Source organism: Papaver somniferum, chromosome 2 (assembly GCF_003573695.1).
Source record: "Papaver somniferum cultivar HN1 chromosome 2, ASM357369v1, whole genome shotgun sequence".
Lineage (NCBI taxonomy): Eukaryota > Viridiplantae > Streptophyta > Magnoliopsida > Ranunculales > Papaveraceae > Papaver > Papaver somniferum.
The window spans coordinates 102,682,501-102,692,754 of record NC_039359.1 but is presented as its reverse complement, the minus strand read 5'-3'; the positions used below and the strand labels follow the sequence as shown (position 1 = coordinate 102,692,754).

At 37.7% G+C, this 10,254-nt stretch overlaps 1 protein-coding gene and 1 long non-coding RNA gene across 2 annotated transcripts; both read left to right on the top strand.

The window, feature by feature from the left end:
- Window positions 1–632: 632 nt before the first annotated feature.
- Window positions 633–8,808, top strand: LOC113348617 (formin-like protein 3). The gene is made up of 7 exons (XM_026592461.1): window positions 633–1,582; window positions 2,978–3,926; window positions 4,014–4,443; window positions 4,533–4,735; window positions 5,972–6,207; window positions 6,564–7,442; window positions 8,197–8,808. The coding sequence occupies exons 1-6, from the start codon at window positions 1,448–1,450 to the stop codon at window positions 7,425–7,427; spliced, it is 2,817 nt and encodes a 938-aa protein (XP_026448246.1). The 5' UTR covers window positions 633–1,447; the 3' UTR covers window positions 7,428–7,442; window positions 8,197–8,808.
- Window positions 8,809–9,036: 228 nt separating this feature from the next.
- Window positions 9,037–10,023, top strand: LOC113353770. Its single transcript, XR_003361515.1, has 3 exons — window positions 9,037–9,249; window positions 9,639–9,693; window positions 9,802–10,023. It is a non-coding gene; the product is annotated as an uncharacterized LOC113353770 (long non-coding RNA).
- Window positions 10,024–10,254: the final 231 nt, after the last annotated feature.

The following is a 10,254-nucleotide window of genomic DNA, read 5'->3' as shown; positions in this document are numbered from 1 at the left end:
ACCAGGACCACTAGTTGCCTAATATTTGCAAACTCTTTTTCTTTAACCTGGACCCAGGCGCCATCACATGATAGTCAATTTTTCTTTGTCTTTTTCTTTGTCTTTTTCTTTGTCTATTTGTTTTGGTACTCATTTTCAAGCAAACTAAAAGTAAAAGATCGCTTTGGTTTTCTCTATAGAAAAGAGATGAAGAAATTTGTGTGAATGAAAACTGAAGAGAATGGTGTTATTTATACACGATAGAGCACCGACCGTGAACGATCGAGACTATACCGCCAACGGTTGAGACTGGATCGCTAGCGATCGAGACGCGGTATAGCCTCGATCGTTAAATAGAGACTCGATCGCTTATCGATATTCCCATAATAGCGCGACCAGTTTGCCTAGCCAACTGGCATGACATATGAGTGAATTAGCTACTCCACAAAAACCGGCCTTAGCCAGGCTGGTTTGCCAGCTCCATGGTGACTGGTGAGTGCAAGCTACGGCCTTAGGAACCGGCCTCCAAACCAGGTGGAAGGCCTGGTTGATACATAGTAATGCTATAGGTCAAAAGCTGTCAAGTTTCTCTACTTTCCTAACAAATAAAAGGCAAAGGCCAAAGGGGAAAAGAAAAAAAACTCCCTGATGGATTTACCAACTCGGGCATTTCCTTCCTTCTCTCATCAACTCCAAAAAAATCTAAAACAGTAGTAGTTAAAAACACATGACAGACAGAATTAACAAAGAATATATAACTTCAAACCCTCACATACAGATACTTCTTTAACGGAACAAATGTTGTTTGTTAGCTGACTTTTACTCATAATCTCATACCTCAAGATGATTTAGTTCATATATCAAAGGACAGGATAGTATGTGTTTTATCAAAATTATTCATAGCTAATTTATTCTCTTGCCGCGTAAGAATTTTTTACATTTTTTCTGCAGAATAATTATTAAATAAAACATGATACTTTTTAAATAAAAGTCCCAAAAAGAAAATTGTTTTTCTTTTTGGGCAGAGCTGGTTCTTCTTCACGACAATCTTCGCAGAAAAACTAATTCAGATTTCGACAAAAGCCCTTTTACCAGGTCACGTAGCCGTCCCCCCAACCCTTCTGGAATCCATTATCGGTCCTGTTTTACGGTTTTAATTCTTTCTTAATTATTGTCAAGAAAAACAGACTTTTTGCTTATATTAATTTATCATTCATTAAAATTAATTTGGAAAAGAATTTCTGAATTTTGCCAAAACATTCAATCTGGGTTTATGTTGGTATTCTCAGAAGGGTTTTGAAGAGATTCATTGGATTGTAAGGGGTTTGAAGAGATAATAATTTTTGGTTGTTGAATTGAATTTCATTTTGAGGGAATTTTTAAGGTTGATTATTAGCTGAGAAAGATTGATTGAATGACAACCGAAACTGTTAATAAGGTTGAGTTATTGATGAGATGAGAAGTTTTGATGGATATAAGACGAGTAAGTTGTGTTCTTCTTGCTCTTTTAATATTGTATTGCACTCTTGTCAATGGAAGAGACAGAAATATGGAGAAATTCTATATGGACCCTGCTGCTTATATGGAGATTGACGATACCATGGTATGGAAATTTCTTTTTTGTCTTGTTATTCATTTCAATTTTTGAAACATGTGGTTGTGTTCTTTGATCAATTAGATTAGAATTTGACGATAGAAAAAATTTGTTGATTCTGTTCAAAAAAAAAAAATCTAGGCTGGGGTGGCTTGTTTTTATATCACCTAAATGGGTTTTATACTGAAATGAGGAAGAAAACTAGCCATTGTCGAGAGAGATGGTTTAAGTTTCAGGGTGAAATGCTTTGTTTTCATTGCACTATCTTGCGCTTTCTGAATGTAAAGTACAGAAAATAGGTCTCTAAACATGCTTTCCGTAGAAGGTTCGAGGGCAGTATTGATGTCCAAGTGACAAACGAAGCTAACAATCTTGAGTTACAAGGGAATCAGTGTATTTTCGTGAAACCAACAGCTGAAATACAATAACAACAACCAAGCTTTTAGTCCCAATCAAGTTGGGGTAGTCTAGAAATGAAACCCATGTCGAAGTCACAAAATCCAGAAACATAGAAAAAAGTAGTAAAAGAGGACAACAGTAATGCTGCTAATAATGCTAGTAAATCCAGGTAGTAATTATATTCTAATAGGTCTTAGGGGTCAAAGTCCTAGGCACTACATCCTTGATCCCCTAGGTCATGGTTCTGGTACGTGGATTGCTAACTTCCACGCATTTCTGTCCGATGCCAGCTCTTTGGACGCACTACATTTCTTTTGGGTCTCTTTTCACTGCTTCCTCCCATATCAGTCCTGGTCGGCCTCTGCCTCTCTCCGTGTTTACGACACGGCTTCAACAGCTAAAATCAAATGCGGAATTCATTTCCTAAGCAAAATATATCTGTATGTCTAATTGGATCAATTACTGCTGTTCAGTTACAAGTGCATGGTTTCATCCATTACTTGGCGTCTTGGCCAAACCAGTCTAACATGCTATAAGAACTCAACACCCGTATATTCATCGTTTGACCAGGACATACCTCTGGATCAGCATTTTAGGTACAAACTTATCACCAAACGAGAGGAAGATAACAACTGTTTTAGCATTGATCAACCCAGCGTCTTCAATATTGCGAGCCGCATTTTTCAATTGTACTTATAGAATTAGTTGACTTTACTAACCTTTCATTAGAGCTTGTGCCTTTTTTGAACTCTGATGTTTGACAGCTTATTGAGAGAAAAACTAAAAACATCCATTTGCTTGAGGTGTCAAGGAAATCTAGTGTAACTATTTAGATACATTTGCATAATCATATATATAACTTTAAATTAGTATTCCAAATCCTTCATATTTTTAGAGGTTCTCATTGTCGCAAACTTATCGACAAAGCTCTTCTGGTGTTCTATTAGAACTGCAGTTTCTTTTCTTCTTTCTTGATTGATAAATTTATTTGTTTTCTGACTTCAGGTTGAGCACTTATGGACTAAGTGCAGGTTCGATTTAATGCGGATTAAAGAAAGTGTTGAAACGTTTGATTTGTATTTTCCGGAGGAAATGTCCATTACCTCCAAGGATACCAACTCAGTTGCTTGGTCAGCAGCGAAATTGAACCTGCGGAAAGCTATCAGTGTCTTGCCTCTCCAAATGAAGAAAACTCTTTTTCATTGCTTAGAATTGCATAACATTCCATTTCGAGTTTCTGAAGAAGTGGGTATCTCTAAGAACTTGTACTCCAAAAATTCTGGTTCCCAGTTTGGGCGGCGTGTTACTTCACGGCGGTCTCTAGGTGTTAAGTTGTTTCAAGACCTATCACCAGCTCCTTCGCCTTCGCCTTCTTCTGCCACAACCCTAGCTCCTGCTCCTGATCAAGCAACAACCCTAGCTCCTGCTCCTAATCAAGCAACAACATTTCTGAATGTCGAGGGACTTGAAGATCCAGTACCAACTCCTTATGCTTCTCCTGCTCGTGCACCTATGCCCGTTCTTACTCCTGCTTTTGCAAAATTTCTAGATGTTAAGTTGGTTGATGAAGGCATACCATCAACTATTTCTCCTGCTCCTGCTGTTGCAGTTACACCATCTAGTGATGCTCCGAAACTATCTCCTCGGGAAACAGCCGATAGTCCTACAAAATCCCCTGCCAAGGGTCCAGCAAAACCGTTTTTTCCACCAAACTTTGATTCAGATACTCAATCGTCAATTGCTGCAAGCCCACAAATTACTTCAGATCCTCCACCAAAGAAGCAAAGCAAGCAAAAAGAAGTTTCTTTAGGTGTTGGTTTAGCTGTTGCAGGGACCTTTGTTTTGGCTGCATTGCTATGTTTTTGTTTTTTTATGTGTAGAAAGAAGACTGATTCGAGATATCTACAGAAAGATGATAAGCCCCTTCTGATCTTAAATAATAATTCCTCTGGTGGTATGTATTATACTAACTTATTTTTTTTCTATCTCAATAGTTAATGTCATCGTGGTCTTTATTTGCCTTCAATTTTGTATATCTCAGACTCTGCACAGAAGCCTGGTATGAAAAACTCAGATAACGTTGATGAGGTTCAAGGCCTGCCAATCCAAAATCCATCAGGAGTTTCCTTGGCAAGCAATGATTCTGCAGCATTGCCACCTCCCCCTGGCAGGGCTGCTCCACCTCCTCCAGGACCTCCACCTCCTCCTGGACCACCCCCACCCCCACCACCTCGTGCTCGCCCACCACCACCTCCCAAAGTTGCAATGCTTCCACCTCGTAATAAACAATCTAGTACAAAACAAAAAGGGAGTTTAGCTGCTGCAGGAAATTCTGCTTCTGGTGATGGACCCGATGCAGAAGGTGATGGTGATGCCCCAAAAACTAAGCTGAAGCCATTTTTCTGGGACAAACTTATGGCAAACCCTGATCATTCGATGGTTTGGCATCAGATAAAATCTGGCTCGTTCCAGTAAGGCTTTATATCAGTCCCATTATATTACATATATATACAAGCACATTAGGTCATTCCCTTAAGCTACGTTAATTGGATTTTTACAGGTGCGATGAGGAGATGATTGAAAATCTTTTTGGTTATGCCGCTCCTGACAAAAACAAAACAGACAACAAAAAAGAGTGGACACCTCAAGATCCTGCTTCTCATTTCATCAAGCTTATTGATCCCAAGAAGGCACAAAATCTATCAATTCTTCTGCGGGCTCTGAATCTAACAACTGAGGAAGTCGTTGATGCACTTCAAGAAGGTGGCTTTTCTTCTTTGTCTTTGTTGTTAGCTTCACTTCTTATTTGTTTATTTGTTTCGCTCTTGGCACCTAGATCTTTATTAAGCTTTTTCAGTTCTAACCATGAAGCTGCACCCAGTCAAATCGTTAGCCATATTTTCCTCAAGCCTAGTTTAGACTTCGTAAAAACTTCTCAAGACCGAGTTGAAGCATGGAATAAATCAAGGAAATCTAGAACTTAAGAAAAATACATACAGTAGTTCGATTCGCGTGTACACCTGCATACGCCGTGACATCATGCTCTAAGTATTCCATAAAATCTAGTCATGCACTAAATGACCACAACTCATTTCAGGTGTGACATGAAATCTCTCTTTACTTTTAAAATTCGTTATATGCACTACCTGTCAGTCGGACGGAGATTGTGATCTTTCAAATTCCTACTCTGAGACCAACTACTAGCATATTAGCAATAATGACGAGAATTTTCAACTGATGTAAGACCGATTAGAATATGCAATTCAATACCTACTAGAAAGTTAACGTATTGGAGACATGAGTGCAGAAGATTGAAAGAACTAATCAAATGACATTCATCATTATTACGTCATTATTGAATAATTTCTGTGGTCACAAGGCAAATTGCGTTTACATGATAATACCACATCATCTATTCCTCAACTTTTGTCATTCTATCCTAAATTAAATTCCTATTGGAGCCTGAGCCTGAGGGTTACAATGTAGGTGATGGTTCTGAATTACAAATGTTTTATTTTATGCTTAGTTGTTAATAAGAAATATACAATCAATTTGTCACTAAACGTATGTTGAGCATTGACCTTATTTGAAGTTTTACTCGTAACTCACAGTTCCGAGTGGCAGCCAGCCTGACATATGCTTTCTCCCTTCACAAACATCAAACACACATCACGGAAAATGATGTTAGGTATCATTTCAGCATAGACAAATGCTATCCCAGGACTTTGGGGGATGGCTTCCCGCAAAAGCGGATTTTTTACCGTTGGATAATCAAATCAATGGTTAGATTCACATTCAGGAAAGGACCCATCACTTTCAGGAAAGGACCCACCGTTTTCAGGAAAGGACCCACCACTTCCCCTAAAGGGTTCAAGGCTGTTAGATCTGGTTTTAGCAAGATCTAACGGTAAAGAAGCCGCTTTTACGGGATAGCTTCCCGCTTAGTTTTTGTATTTTCTTATTTTCATCAATATTTTCTTACAGTGTTAATTTAACCAGGGACTGAGCTACCTTCTGAGCTCCTTCGAACTTTACTGAAGATGGCACCGACTGCGGATGAAGAGTTGAAGCTAAGACTATATAATGGTGAACTTTCGACACTAGGTCCGGCGGAACGTTTCCTTAAAGTTTTGATTGGCGTCCCTTTTGCTTTTAAACGTATGGATTCACTTCTTTTGATGAACTCTCTTCAAGAAGAGTTGCCTGGTATCAAAGAGTCATTAGCAACTTTAGAGGTAAGACTTCTTATTATAGTTGGATTTCGTCTCATTTAATGTGTTTTACTGAATGCGGTATGTTTTGTCATCTGTGATACAAATATTAGTTTATCCCACCAGTGATAAACGTAGAAGAGAAGCTATTGGAAATTATCAATTGGGTTATTGGGTGCTATCCTTCTTCAGATATTTGCACCTTTCTCCTATTGATGAGAGCGTTCCCTGTTTAGCTAGACAAGAGAATTCTCTCATCATAAAGGGGAAAACTTGCGTTCTATGATATGATCGTCAAGTCTCATTTTTTTGTCCATTGTCTTTGACTTCAATTCCCAATTAGGGCTTATATACTTTGGCCTTTCTTCCTGATGTGGCAGGTGGCTTGCAAGGAAGTTAGGAACAATCGACTTTTCCTGAAACTCTTAGAGGCTGTTTTGAAAACCGGTAACCGCATGAATGTGGGTACATACCGTGGTGGTGCACAGGCATTCAAGCTTGACACTCTCTTGAAGTTATCTGATGTGAAAGGTGCAGATGGCAAGACAACGCTTCTGCATTTTGTTGTTCAAGAGATAATCAGGTCCGAAGGCCTACGGGCAGCCCGCAATGCCAGAGAGAACCTGAGCGTTTGCAGTGTGAAATCAGAGGACCTTGTTGAGGATGCTCCCAATGAAGCAGAAGATGACTTCCGCAGTCTAGGTCTTCAGGTGGTTTCAGGCTTGAGTGGTGAGCTCGAAAACGTAAGAAAGGCATCAGTGGTGGATGGCGACGGTTTAAAAAGTACGGTGGCGAAACTGGGCCAATCATTGGTGAAGAGCAAAGAATTTCTGAACAGAGAAATGAAGGATCTAGAGGAAGATAGTGGATTCCATCGAACACTCAAAAGTTTCGTTGAGCGTGCTGAGGCTGATATAACATGTTTACTCGAGGAAGAGAAGAGGATATCAGATTTAGTGAAGAGCACAGGAGATTATTTCCATGGGAATGCAGCGAAGGATGAGGCGTTGCATTTGTTTGTTATCGTTAGGGATTTCCTTATCATTTTAGACAAGGTTTGCAATGAAGTCAGACAATCGATTAAAACTCCTGCAACAACGTCAAAAATTAAGGAGTCTCCAAGTGCTCCTCCTACAGATCTCCACCCACCAGCTTCACCAGATATACGTCAGCGCCTTTTTCCTGCAATCGTGGGACGGAGAATGGATGATTCTAGTTCTGATGATGAGAGCCCATCTCCTTAGCTCTCAAGGGAAGAGGTACAACTAATTCTTATCTTGGAACTACATTTTTTTATCTTTTTCCCAGCAGTTGAGATTCTATGGGCGATTGAAACCTTAGTTTTGGGATGCCTAAGCTACCACAGACTAATCAGGACTGTGGCATCTAACATGGCTTTAAGACTGCAGTAGCTAAAGTCAACTCAGGATAATAATATGATTTGAGAGAACTATAAATCTGTATGTGTATATGGGTGGGTAGAAACTAATTAAAAGTCACAAGCATAAGGAGATTCGTTTGTTTGTCCACTGTTTTCAGGAATTTAAAGTTTTCTTGCGGTCTTAACAGATTTATAATACTGTAGTTTCTTGGATGAGTGTATGGTTTTTAAAACAGGGTGTCTTCAAGGCGTAAAATCCGAAGCCGGTCAATAATCAGTTATGAGCTCAGCATTTTTCCCTATAATCCACGTCCAGTTATTATGTATGAGCTAGCAGCTTCGTAGTTCCTTTATGTATTCAAGATGTGTACCTGATGAGTAGATTATTCTCCTCCAGAACAATCCCATCTCTTTTCCATGTCAAGTTATTCAATCCCAATAGCTGATATCGCATGCACCAGATATAGACTTAATCATAGAATGGTTAAACCATTCTATGTTTTTATTTGTTCAAGACCGTGATCTCCATGTCCGTAGCAGACTGAGGAGTGTTTTACCTCTTTAACATTTTCATGTTTTGCGTTATGTTATCTGAAAAAGCTAAAATTGTGTGCTCTTATTATGACAATCAGGTGGTACTGCAGTCTTGGTGAAAGTGCGGGGTTGCTCCAGATAATCTTTACATGGAACAATGACCAGCAAAAAACTCACTTCACTCTTTCACTTAATATATATTCTTTTGTAATGGTATTTGTAGTCGATTGAAAATCAATTCATTTGTAGTGAAAGCGTAAAGAGCGAGTGATCTGATCACATCTAGTCTTTGTAAAAGTGTTAAGTGGGGAGTCCAAGTGTACAACCACCCAGATAAAGAAAACTAACATCTACACAAGTTCAGCTATGAGTAACAACATAGAAGGCCAGAGATCAACAGCATCAGTGTTTGGTAATTACTTGATTTGGTCTTTGTAAGAGCCGAGCTTGTGAATGCAGTGAAGCTATGAATTGTATCATGTTAAACAGAGATTGTTTAAAGTCTAGTTGCTCAATTTTTCGTCTCTAGGGATTTTATGGTAGCGGCTATTTGTATAAACTCTTAAGGAATTTGGCAATGGCTTCTCTGAGAAAGTGAGATATGAGATGCGTGTATTTAATGTAACCAATATGTGTTAATTTCCTTTTTTTAGCCTGGTGAAATTATGAATGTAAACATTGCTTCTTTTCTTGTTAATGTTTTTCATGGACAGGATTCTTCTATTTTCTGCTCAAATTACCCGAAAGTTTAAGGGTAGATTAATTAAATACCCCTATAGATACAACCCTTTAAAAATACCCTTCCACACAATATATATACTCCTATCTTTCAGAAACTAGAATTCCCGAAATATTAGATTACAAAATTACCCTTACACAATTTTACTGTTGCAGACATGTTCATTTTTCTGGCCGCTCATTCTGTTTCTTCTCTTCTTTCTATCTCACCACATCGAAGAAATTGAATCAAAAAATTGATCCAAAAAAACTGAATCAAATTGATCAAACTATCACTTGTTAAAACTGATCATTAGAAGTTTGAGAAGACCAAAATCAACCGAGAAACATCAAAAACGGAGCAAATAATTAGGGTTCATAAAATCAAACTATGGTGATGTTGAAGAAGTTGAAAAAAATTGATTTTAAACAAGGTAAACACATATTTACTAATAATTTTGTTTCAAATTAGATTATGCATGTTTGATTTTGATTTCTTAGAGTTCGATGTTGAAATCAGTCCTTCATTTATGAAAATGAAAAGAAGATGCATGTTTAATTTATAATCGTTTCCTGTTAGATTAAAACTTGATTTCGTATCTAATTTGTTAGATTCACCGATTTTGTTTTTTGTTGTGAAATCGATTTGTTTTTTGATACTGTTAATAATTTTAGATCAATTCCATGTTAATTTTGTTACTTTTTACTGTTGAATGTGATTGAAATAAAAATGAACTGCGCTGCTGGGAAAAAATATATTTGGAAACTATTCATTGTTAGTATATCATCAAGAAAATGTATTAATATTAGTATTAACTTTCAGGCATGTACTGCTATAGCAATTTAATGAAGAGGAGGGTCAGAGATAATGGACATAGGTGAGTAAATTTATGAATGACTATCAAATAAAAAAATGCATTTTGTGAATGGAAATTACATTCTCTCTTTGATTTGGAATGCTAAATACTTTTCTTGTTTGAAAACAGATTAAGAAGAATAGATGAGAAAACCAACAAGACCAAGTTATTTTGCAGAACAGTTATATTCAGAAAATGCATTTCGTGACCGACTTGGTCTGGAACATGTTAAATAATGACATGTTATTACTATTTTCTAGCATGAGTGGGTGAATTTATGATTGAAATGTTGATATTTGAAAGGTTTGTTATAGCCGATGGGGATACCTTACAGTACAAATAGGACCATGTAATTTTTTTTTATCTTTTTTAGTGTCAATAGAAAAGATGACTGCATATTAACATATTCGGAATCCAGAACCTCGTTGTTACCCTATTATAGTGTTAACAACCCAAGTTGACACTACAAAACTGGTGTCAACAACCAAAGTTGACCCATAACTGGAATTCACAGTTTTGTTGTTACTGTCAACAACGGAAGTTGATCCAATAAACTTGTGTCAACAACGAAAGTTGACCCAA

Bases quoted from the DNA above. Each gene is read 5' to 3' on its own strand.
- LOC113348617 (XM_026592461.1), top strand. From the start codon at position 1,448: ATGGATATAAGACGAGTAAGTTGTGTTCTTCTTGCTCTTTTAATATTG. The intron at 4,444-4,532 runs GTAAGGCTTTAT...GGATTTTTACAG, and splicing joins ATAAAATCTGGCTCGTTCCA to GTGCGATGAGGAGATGATTG. The intron at 6,208-6,563 runs GTAAGACTTCTT...CTGATGTGGCAG, and splicing joins AGTCATTAGCAACTTTAGAG to GTGGCTTGCAAGGAAGTTAG.